This window comes from Cucurbita pepo, chromosome LG04 (genome assembly GCF_002806865.2).
Source record: "Cucurbita pepo subsp. pepo cultivar mu-cu-16 chromosome LG04, ASM280686v2, whole genome shotgun sequence".
Taxonomy (NCBI): Eukaryota; Viridiplantae; Streptophyta; class Magnoliopsida; order Cucurbitales; family Cucurbitaceae; genus Cucurbita; species Cucurbita pepo.
The window spans coordinates 6,694,593-6,718,216 of NC_036641.1; the positions used below are offsets into that span (position 1 = coordinate 6,694,593).

At 38.1% G+C, this 23,624-nt stretch overlaps 4 protein-coding genes across 15 annotated transcripts; 2 read left to right on the forward strand and 2 right to left on the reverse strand.

Moving 5' to 3' along the window:
* Positions 1-231: 231 nt before the first annotated feature.
* On the forward strand, positions 232-7,119 carry LOC111792405 (GBF-interacting protein 1-like). The gene is made up of 11 exons (XM_023673830.1): positions 232-726; positions 1,893-1,936; positions 2,161-2,266; positions 2,519-2,648; positions 2,771-3,096; positions 3,194-3,373; positions 3,571-3,973; positions 4,280-4,580; positions 4,700-4,858; positions 5,417-5,908; positions 6,242-7,119. Exons 1-11 carry the CDS (start codon positions 564-566, stop codon positions 6,536-6,538), a joined length of 2,601 nt encoding a protein of 866 aa, XP_023529598.1. The 5' UTR covers positions 232-563; the 3' UTR covers positions 6,539-7,119.
* Positions 7,120-9,020: 1,901 nt separating this feature from the next.
* On the reverse strand, positions 9,021-11,286 carry LOC111792518 (probable E3 ubiquitin-protein ligase XERICO). Of its 2 annotated transcripts, none has more exons than XM_023674035.1 (3): positions 11,013-11,286; positions 9,910-10,458; positions 9,021-9,412 (listed from the first exon to the last, which is right to left on the reverse strand). In XM_023674035.1, exons 2-3 carry the CDS (start codon positions 10,362-10,364, stop codon positions 9,370-9,372), a joined length of 498 nt encoding a protein of 165 aa, XP_023529803.1. In that variant the 5' UTR covers positions 10,365-10,458; positions 11,013-11,286; the 3' UTR covers positions 9,021-9,369. The 2 variants fall into 2 exon arrangements, with proteins under 2 accessions (XP_023529803.1, XP_023529804.1); XM_023674036.1 differs by lacking the exon at positions 11,013-11,286 and adding an exon at positions 10,921-11,006.
* A 1,463-nt stretch (positions 11,287-12,749) lies between these two features.
* On the forward strand, positions 12,750-15,577 carry LOC111792483 (RRP15-like protein). Its single transcript, XM_023673987.1, has 8 exons — positions 12,750-13,307; positions 13,388-13,489; positions 13,563-13,644; positions 13,754-13,773; positions 13,862-13,922; positions 14,527-14,606; positions 14,940-15,047; positions 15,136-15,577. The coding sequence occupies exons 1-8, from the start codon at positions 12,873-12,875 to the stop codon at positions 15,202-15,204; spliced, it is 957 nt and encodes a 318-aa protein (XP_023529755.1). The 5' UTR covers positions 12,750-12,872; the 3' UTR covers positions 15,205-15,577.
* Positions 15,578-16,080: 503 nt separating this feature from the next.
* Positions 16,081-22,548, reverse strand: LOC111792451 (zinc finger protein CONSTANS-LIKE 9-like). Of its 11 annotated transcripts, XM_023673923.1 has the most exons (8): positions 22,270-22,548; positions 20,696-20,793; positions 19,281-19,397; positions 19,125-19,196; positions 18,321-18,985; positions 16,998-17,225; positions 16,486-16,793; positions 16,081-16,393 (listed from the first exon to the last, which is right to left on the reverse strand). In XM_023673923.1, exons 5-8 carry the CDS (start codon positions 18,894-18,896, stop codon positions 16,264-16,266), a joined length of 1,242 nt encoding a protein of 413 aa, XP_023529691.1. In that variant the 5' UTR covers positions 18,897-18,985; positions 19,125-19,196; positions 19,281-19,397; positions 20,696-20,793; positions 22,270-22,548; the 3' UTR covers positions 16,081-16,263. The 11 variants fall into 11 exon arrangements, with proteins under 11 accessions (XP_023529691.1, XP_023529695.1, XP_023529693.1 ...); XM_023673927.1 differs by lacking the exon at positions 19,125-19,196 and having other exon boundaries at positions 19,281-19,347; XM_023673925.1 differs by having other exon boundaries at positions 19,125-19,347.
* Between the last annotated feature and the right edge of the window lie 1,076 nt (positions 22,549-23,624).

A 23,624-nucleotide genomic window follows, 5' to 3' on the forward strand; every position in this document is an offset into this window, starting at 1 on the left:
ATTAAAATAAAAATAATTAATAATTTAAAAAATAAAAAATAAAAAAGTAATAAAATAAAACCTAGGTTTAATTTCCAATACAGCCGGACAGCACATACTGAAAAACATCCCAGGTAATTTGATTACCCATTTTAATTAAAAATAATAATTAAAAAATAGATGTGAAAACCCCAAAATGCCCCCACACTCTTACAAGACACTGCTCTCTCTCTCTCTAGTGCTCTCTCTCTCTCTCTCTCCTCTTCCCTTTCATTTCTTTCCCCCTTTGTTCTTCTTCGTCTTCTCCACATCCAAATAGATCAATTTTTACAAACCCCTCTCCCCTTTTCTCTCTCCCTCAGCTAGTTTTCCCCCAATACCCTTCAATCTGTTTCTCCGTCTCTGTTTTCTGGTTTTCCCCTTTGTTTTTCCTTCACCTCTCCGCCCTCCCCTCCGCCCCTTTTCACCTCACAGGCAGACAGGCAGACAGGCAGGCAGGCAGGCAGGCAGACCGATTACTCTCTCTTTCTGTCGAGATTTTCTCTTTTTCTTCCTGTTTTTTTGGGGTTTCTTGGTCGTGAAGGATGAGTGGCGACGACTCTTGGGCTTCAATCCCCAACAGTGTGAGGACAACGATCGAGAATATTAAGGAGATCACGGGCAATCACAGTAATGATGAGATTTATGCAATGCTTAAAGAATGTTCCATGGATCCCAATGAGACTACTCAGAAGCTTCTTCTTCAGGGTACTTTGTTTTCTTTCTTTTCTTGCTTCTATTACTGTTTTGCTGTTCTGGGTTTTTATTGCTTTGCTCTTTCAATCCTTGTGATCCAACCTTGTTCTGTTTCAAGTTTATCCACTCTTGCTTTCTGGGGTTCTTGGATTTCAGCTCATGTCTTGTGTTTTAGTTTGAATTCCAGCTGACATTCATTTACTGTCGTGTTTTTTAGCTGACTTTTTTTGTTGCTAATTTCATGGATGAACTTCAATTAGATGAACTCCTTTACTCTTGGTTCTGATCCCTTCTATTCTCACCAAAGTGGAGCTACTTTACAACCATTTTTAGCTTCTTTTTTTGTCGGATTTGTGTGTTTACTACTTTACAATTAGTTCTAGGAGCTCTGGGTTGTTTAGGATTATGGATTGGGAGTCTTGCTTTTGTTCCATTTCTGGGTCGTAATGGGTCTGTTCTTTACTCTCCCATTTACTGGTTGCTGGGTGTTTTTGTATTGGCAAAGCTTGTCGTGATAAAGCAGCATTGGCGTACTTGACGTAGTAAAGTTATATTTTTTTCATCGACGAATGATTTCTTGTGTTTTTTTTGCAATATCCATAAATTATAGTGGCATTTCGTCGTTTCTATGGTACGTTTCGAACCGACTAATCGTAAATTATAGTTTAATTGAATCGGAAACAGAGATTCTATAACCAGATGGAGAATGCTCGTTTTTGTCGAAAAATGTTGTATTATTTAGTTCATATTCTCTACTTGAGCATGTTCTAAGTTTGCCACTAAGGAAAAATGATTCTATCGCTTATCTTCGTTTGTTGTTGAGTACTGATGTTTCTCTAGATCTCGATCATGTTATTAGTATTCGTGGCTATCATATTTTGTTAGTCCTAATGTATTTCTTGAACCGACATCGTTGTTTCCAAGTTGCTGAGTTTGAAGGTTGATGTAAATTGCTATATAATTTGTTTTAGAGACGCTGCATTTTGTTCTCTGACTCGAGCTTTCTCTTTAGTTTTTATTTATCACGACACTTAACCTAAACCATTAATTCAAACCCGTTTTCGGGTCTCTTGGAGGATCTTACGTGTTTAAAAAATAGTCTTGATCTCTTCTACATTGTTTTTTGCATTTGGTGTCTTACGGAAACCGATTTTAACAGTGTTGACGTTGTTCTTCAGATACTTTTCATGAAGTGAAGAGCAAACGTGAGAGGAGAAAAGAGGTAACATCTTTTACAGCAAGTCGATGACTCCTGGTACCCACATTCTGTTTAGTACATGTCATCTCGAGTCTGGGAGCCTTGGAATTGTATAATTATTCATATTTGAACACATATTGTTTGAGACCGTCTTATGTGCCTTTTTTTGTTTGATAAACTTTCTAACCTAAACCGATGAACTAATTCTCTACGTCCCACCCACCGAACTCAAAAAACTGTTGTTGTAGAACGCAAACAATCGAGAGTCTGTAGAGTCCAGGTGGAAAACGGGCATGCAGGGAAGGGGTGGTAGAGGTGTTCGTATAAATTCTTCTCCTCGTTATATTTCTCATGGTAAGCTGCTGTGAAAGATATTTGCTTCTGCTGCATTCTACATGTCGATATCATAAACAACCCAACATTTCTTTTGTTTACTTGCATTAACTATGTACGTAAGACACCACGTTAACCTGTTCAATTGTAGAAGTTCTTTTGTACTTTGTTCTTATGAATTCTGCATAGCTCTTTCGGTTTTTTCCCTCACTGATTGACGTTCGATCTGGTTATCTTAGTTAATATTATTCCTACTATCCTACTTGTGATCAGATACTGGCGGTGGCCGAAACCTTGGACCTGGAAAGGAGAATGGAGTAAATCAAGCAATTGAGAAGGGTGGTTCTTTATCCGTGCAGGCTTCTCATGAGACAAAAAGTAAAGAAAAAATACCAGTAACGAGGTGATTATGTTTTCGGTTTGGATTCTCAAAGGTTATAAGTTGATTGTCCTGAATTGCAATTCTAAGTGTAACGTTGAGGACAAACGTTTTGAACAAGTAGATGATAAAGGTGTCTTTTGCAGCTCTCTATCTGTTGGAAATGGTGCCACAAGTGTAGCTTCTGGAAGTGTTGCTGAAGTAACTTCATCTTTGGCTGAGATTAGTGGTAAGGGGAGTGCATTGCCTCCTATAAACGCAAACAAGAACCCAAACCGTGCGCTTGGCATGCGACCCTCAAGTGAGCCGCCCATACCAAATTCCGATAACAGCGTCGCATTGAGCTCGTCTTCAGATCCATTTGTTGAGTCGCAGCTACCAGGTTCTGTGGATACAATTACATGTGGGGGGAACACATTGCATCGAGATGAGCCAACCACAGTTAATCCTGTGGAAAACAAACTAGTTCTTGGTCAGCACACGACTTTTGGTTTTTTTTCTTCTATTACTGTCGGTATCTTAACTTATGATTAAAATATTTTGTTTATTTTCTGTTGGCTGAAATGTAGAGGCTTCGGAGATCGGCAAATCTTTGGCTCGGGAAAATCAACCAATCAAATCTCCGAAAATTGAGGAGAGTCAGCTCAATGAGGTTTCACCACCTTCCGTGTCAATGCAGGGCAGCTCGACCGTTAGTTTGCCTTCTAATTATAATAAACGACCACAACAAGTAATTGGCTCTCATAAAGGTACGAAACTAGTTATGTTTCAAGGCCTAGGTTAGCTCACCATTTTTTTTCTTCTTGAAGTTCTGATGGCTTTGTTCCTCGTATCACCGATTTGTTAACCTATGAATACATTCGTGTATTTTTTAATTTTTGTGAAAAAGGAAAAAAAAATTAACGTTTACGTAGTTGTGACTTCGTGTGCTTTCTATCCACGACAGCTAGTTCTAATAAGGAATGGAAGCCAAAGACTACTAGTTCAGCTGTTATACAGCAATCGAGAACTGTTGGTGCAGCTGCTGCAGCTTCTGAGGCCCCTGCTGTTACCCTTAATGACACCGATCATTTAGAGCCTGCTTCGAGGGTCCTTGATTCAGTAGAAGCTACTTTAAAACTGCAGAAGAAATTGGAAGACTTGCATGTATCGAAAAGTCAGCTTGTTATTCTTCCGAACCACATTCAGGTTCCTGAATCCGAACGATCGAAGCTAAGCTTTGGAAGTTTTGGCATTGGTTTTGGAGTTTCTGTCACTGATCCAAGCGGTCCAGAGGATGACCAGAGGCATACACCCATGTCCGAAGCTTCAGTCGATGCCGATGAAAATGCAGAGGAAGAAGCTTCAAGGTAGGCGATTGCAGCTCTTAATTTGCGTTTAACTTTGATAGTATCTCGAAAATAAGTTCATTCGCTGCTTCTCGATGTTTCTCATTGTCTTGGTTCGGTACTTGAACTTTTCATATCGAACTATTTTTGTGTTTAAGAATTATTTATGGACGGAAGAAAGCTATTTTTGATCTGCTTTAAGACGGTTTTCGATGCATTTGCTAGTAATACAGTGGTAACATTTCTTTTGGGATGTCGGTTTTTATGCACACGAACGATGTGGTGTGACTATCTTTTCTTTACAAAATTTACATGATTTCGTTTCAGTTATCCTAATGCACTGAGAAGTACTGAAGATGTGGAATCTCCTGATCGTCCACGATCTCCTAGTCAAATGGCTGAAAATTTATCACCCACTGGCGGCGATCTTTCATCGAACACAATTCACGAGTTCAACGATTTAAAGCAGGAAACAGGATTACCTTCTGGAGGCCATACGAACTCTGTTGCACAAACATCTTCGAGTTACGGTATTGGTTTTATCTCCCCCGTAGTTGGAAGTCAGATTGCAGCAGTTGAAAACTCTGATTCTCAGGGCTGCGATTCTTCTCGTCTTCCCAGCTTTGTCGTAAGCACCGAACTTAGTGCTTTATTATAAGCCGATCTTTACGATTTGTATGGTTGGCTTTCGTATCCTTGATATCTTACCATGTTATATGAATTTTATATCGGCTGCTTTTCTTGTAGGTTCAACAGCATTTTGACCCGTCAAGTTACTATGCCCAATTTTACCGATCGGGTGAGAATGATGGTCGACTTTCCCCCTTTCTTTCTCCCGGAGTTGCTGCTAAGTACAATGGCAATGTTGCGATGTTGCCTCCTTCGAGCTCTCAATCTCCTCAAGAGGTACATACTTGGGACTTTGTTTTCATTAAGAGCTGTTCTTTTTTGTATGCTTGTCTCATCTTCTGCTATTTATTTTGGATATCTGCAACGATTTTTGTTTACACCTGCCGAACTCGAGATTTTTTTATAATTATATGCCTAATTTTCATGACATGCGTCGTTTTCAATCAATCGTCTCCTGTTTTGTGGACTCTTCTAGGAATAGGATCCCTATCCCGATATCCTTTAGATGTTGCGTGTTCTTTCCACTTGTTCTATTCTCCCCCGTATAGAGCTTTTTCTGGAAAAGCGTAGAAATCCATCGTTCGAGGCCCATGCAGAACAGACACTAACCATCCGAACATTACTTTACTATTGATTAATTGGACCCTCAAGGAATGAATCGAGTACAAAAACGAAAGATGAGAGCAACCAAAAGAATCCAGGACAAAGGAACAGGCATTTTCAGGGACTAGCCCGCTTCCCAATACTCGACGGGTCAAGTTGGGAATAGAATCCTCTTTATATACTAATTGTTCCTCTTTCGACTTTTTTATGCTATTGTTTCTTTGCTTGTAGGGCGTGGTTCTGTCGACAGCAGGTCCAACAGCACTGTTAACGCAAGCAGCTGGACTTATGCAAAGCTCCATAGCTATGACTCAGCAACCTATGCCCGTCTTTCGACCTCCAGCAGGAGTCCATATTTCTCATTATCCCCCGAACTACCTACCGTACGGTCACTATTTCTCCCCGTTCTACGTTCCACCTCCTCCCATCCATCAATTTGTTGGCAACAATGCATTTCCTCAGCAACCTCAAGGAGGCAACATCTTTCCAGCTCCGCCAGCAGCAGCAGCTGCTGCAGTCAAATATTCAATTCCACAATACAAGATGGGAGCCAATTCAGGTAACCCATCCCACATTGGCGTGCCTAGTGGTTACGGTCCTTATGGCTCTTCAGCACCTGGTTATAGCCCTAGCACTGCTGCACCAGCTGGAAACACCGTCGCTAACGACGACCTTGGTGCATCGCAGTTCAAGGAAAATAGTGTTTACATCACTGGACCACAGGTTGGTGTTGCCCTTTGATTCTTATTCTCTTCAAATTAATATGTTGTGTTGTTTTATGTTAAATGGTGATTGTGAGTGTCGGGAAATTGTTCGAGGAGGTCGCTACAATGTGGGCGGGCAATTTTACACCGTTGTTGTAAAAGTACTTCGAACGGTTCATTTTTGGGTGATCGAAGACAAAATAACATTATCTTTTCAAACTTTTCATGATTGAAAAAAGTGTCAAAAAGGGATTCGAGGTGGCCCTTATTATTAGCATTCTCTGCAATATCTTGAAGTTTGATGACAGAAGTGCTTAAACAATAACTCGATCGTTTTCCTCTTCCTGTTTAGAGTGATGGCTCGACAGTATGGATCGGTGCACCCGGGAGAGACATGTCGAGCTTGCCCGCGAATTCGTTCTACAACCTTCCACCACCAGGTCAACACGTGACATTTACGCCAACACAGACTGGGCATGGTACATTTGCTAGTATCTATCATCAAGCACAAGCAGTAACTGGAGCAGGAGTTCACCCACTTCTGCAACAGTCGCAAGCCGTGGCTGGAGGAGTCGACACGGTAGGACCAGGAGGTAACATTTACCAACAACCTCAACACTCGCAGATCAATTGGCCGAGTAACTATTAGGTAACAACAAATCAGAAGCTCAAAAACATATTAATATTGGGATTTTTGGGAGAGCTCCCAGCAATTATGGATCGAGAACGAAATATCGAGGGAAGAGTTGCTATTGACCGGAGAATGTTTTAGAGGAGCGGAAAAAGACCGATTGCTACTGTTTGCTTGAAGTGAGTACTACTACTACATGAAAGGTGCAGACCACCTATAACAGATATTTACCATTTTAAGTTAGTTCAAGTAGGCATGTGCAGTTGTTCTTATTTCTTGCAGCTGGTGCTATATGAAATATCTTTCTCTCTCTCTCTCTCTCTCTCTCTCTCTCTCTCTCTCTCGATTCTTCATTTGATAAGCTTTTCGAGCGTTTCTATTGTTGAATTCTTCGAACTTGAGAGAATTTGCAGTCAAAAGTGTTGAGAAATGTTTTTGCATTCTTTGTTCTTTAATTTGGAGATGTTATAGGGGCTTTTGAAAGGTAAGATATAGGCTGGTGAAGAGTTTTGCAGCTACCTTACCTGTAAAGTTATTTGATAGAGAAAGGAAGTTGTATTGATATGATCCAGAAAATGTGAATTGTTTTGGTTGACTCATTTATATTCTTTTTTTACTTTTACTTTATCTTCTTCTACTTTACTTCAAAGGGTATCTGTGGGGTGTCCCATTCTTGCTAATTATCATACATTTAAGCTCTGTTCAGGTGATTTTCTGTACTGTCACAAATGTTTCTCATGGACCCAGCTTCATTTGTAGCTCCTTTTTGAGGAAGGGAGCTCCCCTGTGGGGTTTGAAGGGCAGGCTTTTGTCTCTTAATGAATCTTTATCTGTCCCCGTACCCGTCCCCGTCCCCCCATAAACAGGTTTCCGGGGCAGACGGTAGCGAGCAATGAAGATTGAAAGGAGAATAAAGAAGCCAAAGTGAGATTCAGTGAGGATGGGTGAGAGGCCATGAGCTGAAGTTTAGCAGATAATAAGATAGCTGAATGGATGCCAAACAAACCTGACCTTCCGTTATTTATCTCTATCGAAGAAGCAGAAAAGATTATGATTTTCGGGTATCCAATCGGGGAAGCTTAAGCAGAAATGAAAGGGGTAGTGTGAGGGATAGGGAGAAGCTCCTAAATTGAAGGCTTCCCTCGCTCGCTCTAACGCTCGTTTATATGACAGTGAGTGGAGTGCATTATGCCCATTTAGGGATAGGGGCGAGTACTATAGCTTCAGAATTTAGATCAATCATCACAACTATTGGTATCAAATAGTAAGTAAAAGTGCATCAATAGTAAGTAAAATTGCATCCAGAAGCTACATCAGTGGTAAACTAGAGCAGCCAAGAAGAAGTGTCACAATCGCGGTTTCTAGGCAGTGGATTAGGCGATTGTCCGGCACCCACTCTCAGCATTGAGTGGATTAAGCCTACTTCGAATTACGTTGCCTGCGGTCAGGTGACGTGAATACAAACCTCGAGTCTCGATTTCAAAAGAAAATTTTAGAAAGCGAGGGAAGTAGTACAAGGCAAAGGTTTTGGTGTGTCACGGGCATGCAGCCATGGGCAACATGCCTTGGACAAGCATGACCGTGACACGAAGCATATACATGATCTTAAATTGAATCCAAGAGAGAAAAAAAACTCATAACCTACACAACACACTCTGCGGCTTGTGTCATCTTCAGCCATCCATAAGTTAGCATGTTCCATAGGAGACATTTGCATAGCCATGTTTGGTTCCCAGAAGCCTAAGGCGACAGGATCCCCAGTAAGGTAAAGAAGCTGAGCAGCTTCTAAATCAGCTTCAATAGTCCACACACTACTTTGCATACTCCTTCAGAAGCAATTGAGGTTCCATCAGTAATTCTAATCAATAGGAAAGTAGTGACATGAAAGGAGAACAATAAGTCTACTTTCAAGTCCATGTTTTGTTATATAAAACCGACCTTTCATAGAAGAAAATGAAACAATATACGAGGTTATACGAGAAATAAGCCCACAAAAAGAAGTGCTCCAATCCAAAAGAACAAGACACAGTCAGTTGATAATTACTAAAAAGTATGATCCACGAATAGGTGAGATCCCACATCGGTTGGAGAGGGGGACAAAACATTCTTTATAAGGGTGTGGAAACCTCTCCCTAGTAGTTAAAACCGTGAGGGGAACATCGGTTAGAGAGGGGAACAAAACATTTCTTATAAGGGTGTGGAAACCTCTCCCTAGTAGTTAAAACCGTGAGGGGAACATTGGTTGGAGAGGGGAACGAAGCATTTCTTATAAGGGTGTGGAAACCTCTCCCTAGAAGTTAAAACCGTGAGGCTAACGACGATACGTAACGAGTCAAAACGGACAATATTTGCTAACGGTGGGCTTGGACTATTACAAATAGCCATAAAAAAGAGACAACACCTCACAAGCTCTCGAAATATTATATTGTTCCTCTCGAGTCACAGACCACACAAATAACGAAGGAACAAGCCTGCCACACTCTTCCCTTGCATACATATGTAAGGGTAAGTTCATTTTTCTGCAGTAGGATTTCTGTATAATAAGAAAATTTTGAAGCTTCAAGAAGACGAGAACCCATAAGCTCCAAGATATCATTTTAAGAAAGAATCCTCGACTAAAATACATGTTACATTGCAATCAGAATATCATCTACGCTTCAGAATACTTAAGCAAATAAGACACCGACCAGCTAGAACTAAAACTAAATTTGATATGAAACCTTTTGTAACAACCTAAGCCCACCGTACATATGGGGAGAGAAGGTAGTATCAACGTACATATGGTGGAAGAAGCTTTTCACTTTGATTTTAGCAGGTTCATCGAAGAAGGCCAGCGAACATTTTTCGATTTAAGATCTTAATACTCGAGGAATATCGTGCTCCGTCGACGAACTGTATTTGACACCAAAAAAAACATGTAAGATATTAGAGTTGCCCACCAAGATTTGAATAATTCCCACTATAACTTAAAACTGTAATTCTAAGAAATTGCTGTACATACTGTTAATGCCAATATCAAACAAATAGAACTTGAAAAACTTGTTAAAAATAGATCTAAGTGTATGGATTCCATTTCTTCTTGTCCGGGGATCATCTCTCCTAGTCTTGATCTAGCCAGTCCCCTTGGAACGATCTTGAGTTACTTACTCCCTCTCCTCTTTGAATCGAGATACTTCCTCGAAAGTGAAGTAAAGGTGCCTTAACTCAAAGCTAAAGGCACCAGCCAAAAGCATAAAACTTCATAAACATGTATATACAGTGACATCAAACTTAAAATTTCATGCACAAAGAAGGTATAAAACGCGTTCATGATTATCTTTAAGAGTATGCTGTACATGAGTTTTTCCTAACTAAATTCTAGCACACTGAACAGCAAAGAGAACACTCACCAAAAGCACAATTTCTCTTCTTCGGACATAAGAGGAGTTCTGCAAAGAGGACATGTAATGTTCAAGTAGTCCAGCCACTTCTTCAAGCACAATGTGTGAAAAAGATGGCCACAAGATAAGCGGTTTATCTCCGATTCAGGTTCGAACCAAGTTAAGCAAACAGGGCAGTCATGTTCATGACATTTGGAGTCCTCTACTTTAGCAAACTTAATCGTTGGATATCGGTTCTGAAACGTCTCGATGTAATTCCAAGAAGAACCAAAATTGGAATCCCCCAACTCTGAGGAATTTTCCAAGGAATCTGATGGTGGAGCCAAGGATGGTGGTGAGAGAAGGATTCCTACGACTTGAAGGATCAAACGAACAAAGCATTTGAACATGGAAAATGATAGTGCAGTGTTTACAAGAACATTAAAGACTCCTTCAGATGGAGCTGGGAGACTGGAGAGGCCCATCGTGGTTGAACTGAACTTCTCAGATTTGGTCAGTACAGGTCGAAAAAAACGCAACAATTAAGAGGGTGCCAGCAAATCTTTCTTCAGATCAGACCTGAAAACAAGTTAATAAACTAAATAACCTTTCACTACCATGAAATGAAGAACAGAACCTCATGACAAATCATCAGGAAAGAACATGAACTATCCAACTGATTGATGAAAACACAACAATCGAAGTATGAACTTGAAGAAGCGGAATCTCTAAAAGGAGACAAACTTGAAGAGAACCGATCAATTGAAGTGAAGAAACAGAAGAGAATTCTATTTGTTTCATCAAATTATATGAAACTACAGTTTTTCACATGAATCATACAGCAAATAGGAGGTTCAACTTCCAAATCTTCACAGTTGAGGCACGAAGTAATAACGAACACCATGGAGAAATTTCAGAAATCTACAAACTCAAGAACAAAAAGATTCAATACATTCCACAAACCACTCGAATAAATTCAAACACTCCAGAGAGCGAAATCCTTACAAAAAAAAGAAAAAAAAAAAGCGATTCCGACTTTACCAAATTGAGAAACCAGATAAGATCCATCAATGGAAAGTGAACATTTCTTCATGAAGAAAACGAAAACGAAAAGGAGGCGACCAGAAACTTACGTCAAAGCGTTCAATCTGCAAGAACGAAGAGAAACAGAGCGCGGATGATCGAAAAGAGCAAAAAAAAAACCGACGAGAAAATCGTGGAATTGTTGAAATGGTAAGGATTTATGATCAGCTCATCCTGATTCGATTGACGCCATTCATATACGCGATCGGAGGAAGCTTCAAGTGGTGATGGATCAAATCTTCAATCAAAACTTGACACAATAAATTTATGTATGCAACTATCCGTAGGAGTTCTTCATTGAATTTATGATATAGTGTTATATTTCTAGTGGCTCAAAAGTTCCATGAAGCTTATATAGACTTTGTGTAGATAGCATTTTAATGGCTCCAAATTTTTAATGAGTTAATAATAACTTTTATGGTATTTAATTATCTTCGTGATTGCTCCTAATACTTATTTAAATAAATAAAATTTAAAATTGCTATAGTCGTCGGTCTTATGTAAGGTATAGGGTCGATGACGTGATGAGTACGTGAACCAGCATTTAAGGTGCATGATTTTCGGGTAGTGATGGTGGGATTAGGTGAGCGATGATTAAGTTGAATGGCTGAGAGTTGGAAGATAATAGCTCGAACTCGTGAAGGAAAACGATGTCGGAGTTGAGATAAATCCACGTCCATTGGAGTTTCTTCTTGTTTAGATTCTCGAGCAACCAAGACCCATTTAGAGTGAGGTTGAAGGGGTTTCGTTCGTGGAGACGAGTTTGAGTTCTGTTTAACCAATTTGAGTAGAGGAGCTCGAGATGGTGGAAATCGAATTCGAGTTTCTAGGGTAAGTCACGGGTTAGTTCATTTACTCATTTATGAGTAATTTGGCTTGATTGTTGTCTCTATAGTTTCGTTGTGAGGGGTTTTACAAACGTCGTGAAGGACTCAAGGGTTGAGAATGGTTGCAAAAGGAGATCGGTTTGAGGATCGAAGGTAACAATTCTAGGTATCCCTGAATGTTCAAATGTCTATATCTCGTATAATACTCGATGGAATTGCATGATTCTTTACCCAATAAGTTCAACTTGAGGAGTCCTACAATGTTGTCGGAGGGGCAATAAGCAATTGGGGTCACGGTTGGGAAAGCCAAACGAGGTAAGAGGAAAAATAGAAGACGACGCACGTGCAAGCGAAGGATTGCTAGAGATAAAGGGATGACGGGTCTTGTTCAATCGAACCGATTTTTCAAGTTTCACATGCTTTGACCGTTTTGAACTCGAATTTCAATCCAGTTTCGATTACTGATATTTTCGCTAAATTTAGGACCTATTTAAGGAGTTTAAAGAAATTGAAACTCGTTAAGAACCTCAACTGACCATCAAAGTACGGATCAAACGAAGTAAGTAGTACCTCAAAATTAGGGGTATACATGGTCCGAGTTGGGTTGGGTTGGGTTGAGGGATTTTTTTGACCCAACCCAAGTTCGGGTTGGTTGAATTGGTAACCCAACCCAACCCGAAACTTTTCACAACCCAACCTAATCCAACCTTCTATTCAGTTCGGATCGTCAGGGTTGAATGTACACCCCTACTCAAAATGTTATATTAATAGATGAGCGTCGACTCATTTGTTCTTATTTTATTTTATTTTTTTTATTAAAAATTGAAATTCTCCCTTAATTAATCAAATACAATAATTAATAAATCCATGCATTTTTATTTTATTTATTGGAATATATATATTTTTTTAATTTTAAAAATGGGCCAAAACCAATTGGGCCATTTATTTCAAATTTCCCTTTCGTAAACCCTAATCACTCTGTTCTTCAGCATCTTCTTCCATTGTTCGTGTCGTGGCGGTTGATTTCTACAGAACTTTCTCTGATAGACTTGAAAATTTCGTTGTGCATTTGAATCAGAAACTATGGCCGAGGAAGGGGAATTGATGAGAGGTACGAAGAGGAGTAAAAAGATTGGTTCTAGGAACAAGAAAAGACCGAGGATGATGGGTGGAAGTGGAAACAAAGTTAAGATTGATAGGAAAATGCAGAAACTTTTTCGAAAACGAGCGCGTGAGTATAATTCAGATGATGAAGATGATGACACGAAGACTGCAGCGGCTCCAGCGGTTGGAGATGAGAGCAAAGTTTCAGAGCACAATCGCGAGGAGGTTGTAGATGAAGAGATTTCTGAGGGTGAAGAAGAGGAAGGGAACGATGTGAATTCGGATGCGGGGCTTTCCGAAGACGATGAGAGTGGTGTAATGCAACCGGGTATAACTAAGTTTATTGAAGGTTGTAGAGCATTCAGAGCTGCTTTCAGGAGTATTCTTAAGAAGAGCATATCTGATGAAACTCTGGTAGTTTATACATCTTACGTGTGTTGGAGTTGTTTTCAATAGTAGTAATGAAGAATTAATCCGCCATGTTTGTGTTGCAGGGTCCTATATTATCAGCAAACAAGAAGCTTGTTGCTGAAAAGCTTGCAGAAGAGGAAGCTGAGCGGAAGGTCAAAGGAGAGGCCAAGAAGGAGAAACAATTGGTATTTCCTACTATGTTTGTGTATGGTTTAGCTTGCTTCAAATTGGCTGACTCTAAATGTTTGGATATTGTAGATGGCAGAAAAAGGGCATGTGAAGCCTGCTACTTACTTGGATTCTCATGAGAAGTTCCTTATTGGCGTTGCTACAAAAGGAGGTAGTGTATCGTTTTATCTTCTATAAAGATGGGTGTGGCTGTTGATTATAACATTTATTGTCATACTAACATAGTTATCTCTATGCATTGGTTCTTGTTGGATTGCCAGTCGTCAAGTTGTTTAATGCTGTAAGTAGCCAAATTTATATTTCAGCCAAGTTTTTGCTCTTCTATTTTGTATTCGTCGCTGAATTCCGTTATTATTAATATGATACAGGTCAACAAGGCACAACATGCCCAGAAGGGTTTGAATCCTTCCAGAGCTAAAGATGCTAAAGGTATTGTGCCTCCTATGTAACTTTGATCTCAGAAGTTAACAAAATAAAAAATTGTGTAGAACTAATATAATTTTCACACTTTCCTTCTTGCTTTGTGAAAATGGCATTTGCATTCGATTAATTTGGTTTGAATCTGTAGTTCACGTTACATTGTACTGAATCTTGTAGCTTAATTTTCGACGTTGTACGATGTATGTCTTATATTTTGTTTTGGGGTTTCTGCTTTATCCTTGATGAAAACCATTTTGTGTAGTCTGACAACATACCAAAGTTCTAATTAATGAGTCATAGTAACTTTACTATGTGATTGGAGTAACCAGTGATTTATAGGCACGTGCCTTGGATTTATCGCCCCGTTAGTTTCTCATGCTTGCTTTCAGTCAACTAATGCCTTCCCTTCCACTGTTGGCTTACGTAGTGTTATCTCGAGTTTAGCGTAACATTACTAGACCTATCATGGTTGCATACTTGCACGCTCATCCTTTCTTTCTTGACTTGTGATTATGTGAGGGGCTGTTGAAGACTGAGGGTGAAACCATGTGTAAAATACCTTTTCATACTATCTTGTCTCATTCTGAGTAATTTATTTGGTTTATACTGTCAGCTATAAGTAAGCGCAGGAAAGAAGCCTTCTTTTCTGAGTTGGGCAAGCCAACTTTGTCATCAACAAACCGTAATGCGAAGGTTAGTTATTTCTACTTTCTAGTCTTCCAATTTCCGCTGTAGAATTTGATAAAGAATTTGATAAATTTATCAACTTTTAACAACGTGTTCGTAAATTCTTGTCTCAATCGCTTACAAGGGATGTTACTCTTTACGAACACCCGAGTCTCTGTACTCGAGGCAAAGCATATGCGTGGCCTGTTTAATTACCATCATCACCGTTGTTTTTGTTTACAGTGGAATGGGGAAGGGAGGTGTATGATGGTTAAGGGAGTGAAACTCGCATTGTCATCGTGTATTATCTGTTTCTTCGTGTTCATAATGAATTAAAATGACCACCTCTATGTTGAACAGGGGAACACATCAGGTGATGCAGCGGAAGCTGAAGGGCCTGCCTGGGCTCCGTTACGTGATAATTATATGCTGACCAATTCCAAGCTAAAAGATTGGGATAAGATGCCAGTAAGATATACTTCCAAATACTAACGTCGGTTGCGCCTCTTATTCTTGGTTCCGATTTTCATATCAGTGTGATCAACTATACTTGCAGGATAATATGACTAAAGCTGAGGACAACGGGAGAATGTTGGGTGACAGTAGTTCAGACGACGATGATTGATTGGTTTCATAAATCTTATAGTTTTCAGTTAGCCGATCGTTCACAAAGCTGGGTTCGATTTTGGCTTCGTAGTGTTGATACAAAAAGATGGCCTAAGCGTTTTTGGTCACGTGTTGGTGAACTCACCTTGGATGCCTCAGCTATATCTTGTTATTGAGCCCACAAAAAATTCCCTCTATATATTTGTCCAATTTTTGTTCTGATCTCCAGTGAGATTCAAGTGTAAAAGGTCACCCATTTGCTCTGAGTTTATATGATTTTTGAGCAAAGTGGTTGAAGATGAAAATTTTGGTCTCAATTTGTATGGATTGCACAAGTAGTTAAGAGAGAAATGTATTGGTGCTAATTTACTTATTGAAATTTATTAAATCTACTAACGCTCTGTCTCTTAAGTTTGTTTCAGTTGTTGGTTGTGGTGCCATTTTTAAACTCAGTTGGTCTTTGTTTTGGTGGGTAATAGTTCATACCTATCGCGATTTTGGTCTGTTACGTATCTAGTGTTACGTATCAAGGGAGAGGTGTTACGAATCTAGTGTTATGTATCAAGGGATTGGTTTTTACACGCCAGTATCCTTGCTAGCACACCACTTGGAGGCAAAGGAGCCATTGCCAACCAGCAAAGGAGCTGAAGCTGGATTAACCAACCAGCAAATATTTGTAAACCGTCTGAACACAGCCATTGCCAACCAGCAAAGGAGCTGAAGCTGGATTAACCAAGAAACATATAGCCGTTCGGATATGTAAACCGTCTTCGAGGCAAATATTTGTGATCCTTTGTTCGTTTTTAGGGGTATGGATACAGAATTTTCAGCCCCCTTGAGTTGTATCGACAAGCTATTATAGACCTGGCTTTTGTGCATCTACCCTCTTACCATCTGATGGAAAACTCAGGGTCCTTCATATACAAATAAACTTCCCGTTCGACACTGGGAAAGCGATATTTATCCATTGATTAGAGTATATTGTCGGACTATTAAGCCACATATCCGTTTCGGTTTACTTTTTTTTTGGTTTTTTGTTTTACTTTTTCGTATTCATCAAATTCCAAAAGTTGAACTTTCAGTAGCTTCTGGTTTGATTCAGTGGATCATAGTCATACGCTTCTCCAGCTTTAACAAAGCGCCCCTTGACACGCCTTCTAATATCGGCCCTCTCTTTGCGAGAAGCGTACCTCACCTTCTTTTCAAACCTATGACAGGATCAAACGACATTTGAGAATGCAAAAGCTATGTGAAATAATTACGCACGAAGCTAAAAGGGTTCAAAGCTACTAATACTCACTTTCGAGCTTTCTTCTTTTCCTTGTAACGCATTACGGCATCGCTACGATTAGATGACTGGAAGGAACTCTCAGTGGCCATAGAACACCAAGGAGGCTCTCCCATTAGAAGCATTGGTGAAGCTCCACAGTCTTGAGGTTCGCCTGCGCTACTCTCTCCAGTCATGCCAGAAAATGATAGGCTGGAGTGCTCTTGCTTATTGTTATAACAGAGAATCGGTTCAGTCTTCGCACTCATCATGGAATCTGCAGATGCTGCATTACTGCTCGCTGGACGCATCGTATTATTAACTAAACCAACGGACGCTCCCTGAATATAAACATTCACATTTAGAATATGTAAGTGTAATATCACAAGTGCTTGTTATTATTCATACTTAAAAATCAATTGGTTTGAAACTATTAAATCCTTATAAGTTCATCCATGAGAAACAACCAACAAATAGCATGAAGCAATGACAGACTAACTTCCAATAAACAATCAAAAGGCTTTTCTGCAAAGGGATTGAAGTACCTCTGCTGCAGGCACACCAGTGCAACCAGATTTTGCGGCGGATAGGCTTTTCATCCTAAACAAGCTATCAATACCACCATTCTCTAGCAATTCTTCAGAAAAACTGAGAGATACACCAAATAGTTCATCATAGTTTTCAAGATTCAAACTATCTTCATCCATATTCAAATTCTCGTAGAGGTCATCTTCAATATCGAGTCCAGGACCTTTTGTTCCAGCACAGTGCAACTGCATATTAATAGTGTGAAAATTGCAAAGATTCTTATGAAAAAACTACCGAATTTTAAGGCATAAATGTCAAAGTCATACTAGGACGATTCTACTGAATGCTGCCAGTAGATCCATTTACAAGTGATTGTGCAAATATCAAATAAGTTCGCATCATTCGAAAAATATAGGAGGTCACAGTTATTTTCAAGTCATAAGAATGAGAGTTGATCAAAATGAATATTAAAAACTTAGAAAGTAAAAAGAAACTACTAGTGAATTTTTTATGAATTCCATTGCATTGTCTATAGATAATAGATCATACTATTGAAATATTCATTCAGCCAGGTTCATTACTCCAAGAATAAAAATAGCTTTGGAAAAGAAGAAAGAAATTAGTTGAAAATATGACAGATTGATATATTAACTTTAAAGTGGAAGAGGTAAACACTTTATTCACTAATGGAGATTACAGTGAGGATACTTGATCATATTTTTAAATGCACAAAAAAATTACATCTTTGAACAAGAATTATGATTTCAGTAAAATAGTTTTTGGAAATTACTACTAAACTTCTTAAGTTGTTCAGAAATTGCTTTGACTAGCCAAATGGAAAAATATAGTGTGTTCAAAATAGCTTATACATACTATTCTTACAAAAAACTAAGTAATATCATGACGTTTTTACAAGGAAAACCCAGTTTAACATAGTAGAACGTTGGTCACTACAACACTAGCCTACGACTCGTCAAATGGAAAACTTGCATATACATACCATTCTTACAGTCTACCAACTTATACCATCACATTTATAAAACGAAAGTCATGAGGTGTTAATACGGTCGATAGATAGCCACTAGGAACTCAAAAGTATCAAGTTTTTGACTTGTGCTTTTAACATATGCCAGTAAAATGAGTATTATATACTTCGTCAATAATTTGGTTTGTTACCAAGGATTATGGGAAAACCACACAATTTGATAAGGATTTGGATTGAACAGCATAAACGACCAACTACATTTGCTACATATGCAATCATTTTAATAAATTCATATCTAATGCAGAAACCTTTCGTTTAAATTTAGTTTTGGAGAATATGATTTATCATTATGTACCTTGGGTGAAGTTGCATCTATCGTCATTGGTTGGTCCATGACGTGAGGCTTGGATGGATATTGAGGCATTGAAGAGGAGCCATACCAAATTGATCTATCCTCATTTGAGAATTCATTGGTTTGATCTGCACCAGATACATTTTGACCAGCTTGATCATCAGGGCCCCAGGCATTTACTGCACTATTTTCAGCAATGCTCATCAATCCTAATTCTTGTTCACAAGCATCGCCAACAGAAGGGAGATCTAGAACAAACGACCAGATAGATGAGAGTTCTGCAGCAGTCGGGCATCCTGAGAAACAATTGATTGGTTGCCTCTTTCGGGACGAAATGGAGGCAGATGAGCTATGCCCCATATAATCACAATTTTGACAAAGTGAAATATTCTCTTCAGGACATCTAACAAATGCAGCTTGTGAATGGCACCTATCACATAACAACGTCCTCAAGTGGCGCCTCGACAGGGCATTAGCAGAGTGAACATTACGGTCACAAGATAAGCACAAAGCTGCAGAGTCGGATCGACAGTAAACAATCGACCTTTGATGCCCACAGAAATCACATAAGTAACCCATGCTGCAATCAGATCTTCGCACGTTTCCTTATAAATATTTCGAGATTGCCAAAGCTAGAATCAACTATAGGAACAAGCTAAATGCAGCTTCTGCAATAAATAAACATCATATTAATCAAAACCATCACTCCCAAATCTTTACAACAGCTAAAAAAAGGCAGTTCAAGAGAGATTAGTTTTAACAAGAGAAATCAAAGATTAAGAATCAACCTACAAATGAAACACATACCATGCCCATAATTTCTCCCTCTACAAAACCAAATAATCTATCAGCTAAAGTAGAGAATTACTCTAAAACAAACTGTCCAAAAAGGGCAAATAATTAAGCTGCTATTCAACAAGAACTCATACTCATAATTGGAAAACTGAGGAAACCTGAACCTACCTTTAAGTGGAAAGACATGGCTACTACCCATGTCCCCAGCTCCAAGAACTTAACACAAATTCATACTCTGCACGAGAATAAAGGGGAAGAGGAGAAAACTTTCGTGAACATTCAATTCTGAACCATGAAAACCACGACAACAATAAATGGAGTTAGCTTTCGTAGACTGAATGAAATCAAACGTCCAACTCTTTTGCACAATCAAAATTACCTGTAAGAAAAAGAGAAAAACCGCGGCAAAAACACACAAATCCATACAATCAAAAGCAACCCAGTTGAACATAGAACCAAAACATGAAGAAGAACTCAACAATAACGAATTTGATGCATACAAGAACAAAAGGGCAGTCAGCAAACACCTCCTAGAGTCGAAATCGGGCAATACTTTTACAGAAATCATTTCCCAAGCAAACGGAAAAGGGGAGAGAAAGAGAACACAAAAAAAGGGGGAAGAACTGATAGAAGCACAAGAGAGGTTTTACCGCACTTAGAAAACAGAAGCAGAGATCGGTAAAAGGGGGCTTCAGATTATAACAAAACTAATGATTGCTGCAAAAGAACCCCAAAGAAACTGGAAATTTCTGAGAATCTCTCTCAATCTGATTCTGGTTTTTTTTCTTTCCCTCATTTTAGGTGGGTAGAAGAGAAGGATATGGGAAGGATGTGAGCATGTGTGAAAAGGGAAAAATTGACACATACCCAATAATAAAAATTAAAAAAATTAATTAATTAAAAAAAAAAAGTTTCTTTTTTTAGATGATAATGAACAAAAAAATAAAAAACAATTAAATTCTATCATTTTTCATATTTCTCTCTTTATTATTTATCACATCAACATTTTTTTACAAAATTATTTACGTCTACTAAAATTTCCATATATAACATAAATAAATGNAAAAAAAAAGGGTTAATTGCCAATTTCCATCGTATTTAATTGCGAAAAGCCAAAAGGGTACTTTTTATATTCTTAAAAGAATTTTTATTTTTTTAATATTATATTAATATATTATGTCACTAGAGATATTATAGTTTATAGTAAAGAGCTTAAAGGTCATAGGTTAGTTATCTATTATTTAATATTTCACAAAAAAACACTATATCGATATTTATAATTTTTTTAAATGAATAAAGAAATAAAAATTATATATATCATTATTACAATTATATTAAACATATGAGATAAAATTAAAATTAAATGTATTAATAATTAAATGAAAGTTATTTAATATGAGAAAGATAGGTTCATAGTATAGGCTCCAATACATTTTAGATGTAAACTAAGCTTTTGGTTTCCCATTTGGTGCAATTAGGCAGCCATTAAATCATTTTTGAATCCTAAAGTTTTTTTTCTTTTTCTTGAAACTATTAAAAAATAATAATTACGGGTACCGAGCTCTTTAAGGGTCTTTCTTTACCTATTCACGCTAAAGGGTAGTGAATGGAGTCAAGCACAAAACGATCCTCAGCTATCGAAATCAATCTTGTTTGATCTCTTATTGAAGTGGTGACTCACCTGCAAGATCAATTTTTTAAATATGGGTTCATTCCACTTTCTACCAAATGAAGGCAACAGAAATAAGATCTCAAATACGACGGTTTTTCAAGTATATAGAGAATGACACGATCATCTAGCTTTGGTTCTCTCATCATCTGATTCCTAAAAGGCACATGTAAGAACAATTTGGAATTAGACATGACTCTTCTTCCCGTTGACCGGACAACTGAATGCATAGAATCTTGCTCTACCCATTCCTTTCTTTTTAAAACTAACCAATAAATTATTAAAAAAAAAAAACATGAAACTAACGATAATTTTTTTTAAAAAAAAACCAATCAAGAACTCAAACCTAATACTAACAACAAATCTTGCCCCACTTAACAATAGACTCGTCGGCCGCAAAAATGATACCCTCTATAATATGAATGGTAGATGAGTTTTTGAGAGTTGATATTCTCTACTTTGAGCATAAACTTTCGTGATTTTACTTTTTACAAATGGACTTACTCCAATAGAAATAGTATTCCTTACTTATAAACCCATGATATTCCTCTTAATTAGTCAATGTGGAACTACTTATCTTAATAACCCTCGAACAAAGTACACCATAAAGCCTCTCCTGAGGCCTCCTTCTCTGGAGCTCTCAAGTAGCCTCTCCTTAATCGAGGCTCGACTCCTTGTTTGGAACCCTCAAACAAAGTACACCCTTAATTTGACACTTAAGTCACATTTGATTACACCTTCAAGACTCACAACTCTGACACTCGAGGATTCTATTAACATGGCTAAGTTAAGGGCATGACTTTGATACCATATGTCACAGCCCAAGTCGACTGCTAACAGATATTGTTAGCTTTGACCCGTTACATATCGTCATTAGTCTTACAGTTTTAAAAAGCGTCTACTAGAGAGAAGTTTCCACACCTCTATAAGAAATGTTTTGTTCTTCTCTCCAACTGAGGTGAAATCTCAAAATCCACCCCCCTTGGGAGTTCAGCGTCCTTGCTAGCACACCACCCGATGTTGGCTCTGATACCATGTTAGGAATCACGAACCTCCACAATGGTATGATATAGTCCATTTTGAGCCTATGCTCTCATGGCTTTGCTTTTAATTTCCCAATGAAATAGTATTCTTTACTTATAAACTCATCATCTTCGTCTTAACAAACATTAAAGGTGGGACTAGTTATCTTAATAATCCTCACCACACAAATCTCAAATCCATAAATGAGATGCCTACATCTTTCCATCTTTCAATCTTTCAATCGCATAGATTGATTATTAAAACTTTTCAACAAAACGGTAAATCTCACTTGAAACGCCACTCTACTCATATCTTCAAAGCCCTTTTCTTCCTAGGATGCAATCTTCATAGCTCAAAAGAGAAGGAGAAGAGAAGAGAAGAGAAGAGAAGAGGAGAGGAGAGGAGGGAGAGAGAGAGAGAGAGAGAGAGAGAGATAATGTTAATATGAGGGAATCAGAGACCTACTTGGCAAATGAAGAAAATACATCAAAGATCACCAATGAAGAATTGAACCCCACAAATCCAAAAAGTGTGCATAAGTGCTTTCTCCTTCCTTCCATCCTTCTCTTCCTTCTCTTCCCACTATTGAATACCTGCATTCAGCGATACTTTCATCGACATTATCACTAACTAAAGGATTAGACATTGATACCCAACGATTAGTCAAACATTTAAACAATAACGTGAAAAAGTCGATGAACAGTAAAATGAAGCTAAACTAAAAATTTCAACAAAAATATCACAAATATGAACAAGAAAAGTTTATAACCTGTTTAAGAAGCATAAAGGATGAAGATTCTTAATCAATCAACATCCTAGAAGGTTGGGACCCCTGTATTTCAATCAGCATCAATACTTAATTCCTTTATATAATTAGTGAATGTTCTTGATGATGTGATTGCATATTAGTGATAATAAAACAGATTCTATGCTCTCATGATACTGAAAGTTCACATGACATTTTCACTATTACAAGTCTTCCAATAATAAAAGTTCATATGGGTATGAAGTTTTACCCATTTGCTCGACTTTTCAATAAACTATTGAATAAATCCTATATGAAATTTTCAAACAGACAAAATCCTATTGGAGGCTCTAAACAAATAGATATAAGAGAACATCTACATCAAGAAATTAGGTCCTTTTCAGTTCGCTAGCTCTGATCTAAAAATAGATTTTAACTAAAAAAACAAAAAATATATATTTCATATAATATTGTACGAGAAAATTTTCAATGTAAAAGAAAACATACGTCAATTTTTCCAAAAGTTCCACCTAATAAATTTAAAAAATGGCATTCAATCCCAACAAATGAGATCACCAATAATTATCAGTTGCACCCATAAAATGCCACGTGAAGTTACAATATACACTGGACCACTCCTTGCTGGCCTCCTTTAATTCAAGACATGAGGAACGCTAATATTACAAGAAAGATGCTGATCCAAGCAGATCCTACCCTGTTTTTAACAACTTTATGTTTACGCAATAATGTCAAATTTGGACCTTATGAATATAAAAGTCATATCCAACTTGAGAGTTTTATATTATGATTAGATAAATAATGCTTTTGGGTCATTTGGGAATGCTCAAATCCAAAGAACAACAAAGAAATTAAGCAATAAGATCCGAGGATTTAGATTCGATTGCAGAACTCCATGACCTAAGAACCCAACCTATTCTATCATTACATTACACTTTAATAGTCCGTGAGATGTTACCTAATTTTGAATGATAATGCTTGATGAAGCCTGTGCACTGGTTGCTTTAACCTTGTGGTGTAGCTCCAACTTGATCCTCCTGCAATTCATTATTCCAAC

Coding starts and splice junctions, on each gene's coding strand:
- LOC111792405 (XM_023673830.1), top strand. CDS start 564: ATGAGTGGCGACGACTCTTGGGCTTCAATCCCCAACAGTGTGAGGACA. Junction 1,937..2,160: donor AACGTGAGAGGAGAAAAGAG/GTAACATCTTTT, acceptor CTGTTGTTGTAG/AACGCAAACAATCGAGAGTC. Junction 3,974..4,279: donor GCAGAGGAAGAAGCTTCAAG/GTAGGCGATTGC, acceptor ATTTCGTTTCAG/TTATCCTAATGCACTGAGAA.
- LOC111792518 (XM_023674035.1), bottom strand. CDS start 10,364: ATGGGCCTCTCCAGTCTCCCAGCTCCATCTGAAGGAGTCTTTAATGTT. Junction 9,413..9,909: donor GAAGAGAAATTGTGCTTTTG/GTGAGTGTTCTC, acceptor TGTCAAATACAG/TTCGTCGACGGAGCACGATA.
- LOC111792483 (XM_023673987.1), top strand. CDS start 12,873: ATGGCCGAGGAAGGGGAATTGATGAGAGGTACGAAGAGGAGTAAAAAG. Junction 14,607..14,939: donor CAACAAACCGTAATGCGAAG/GTTAGTTATTTC, acceptor TATGTTGAACAG/GGGAACACATCAGGTGATGC. Junction 15,048..15,135: donor AAGATTGGGATAAGATGCCA/GTAAGATATACT, acceptor CTATACTTGCAG/GATAATATGACTAAAGCTGA.
- LOC111792451 (XM_023673927.1), bottom strand. CDS start 18,896: ATGGGTTACTTATGTGATTTCTGTGGGCATCAAAGGTCGATTGTTTAC. Junction 17,226..18,320: donor TAGATGCAACTTCACCCAAG/GTACATAATGAT, acceptor ATTAATATGCAG/TTGCACTGTGCTGGAACAAA. Junction 16,794..16,997: donor CTGGTGTGCCTGCAGCAGAG/GTACTTCAATCC, acceptor GTTTATATTCAG/GGAGCGTCCGTTGGTTTAGT.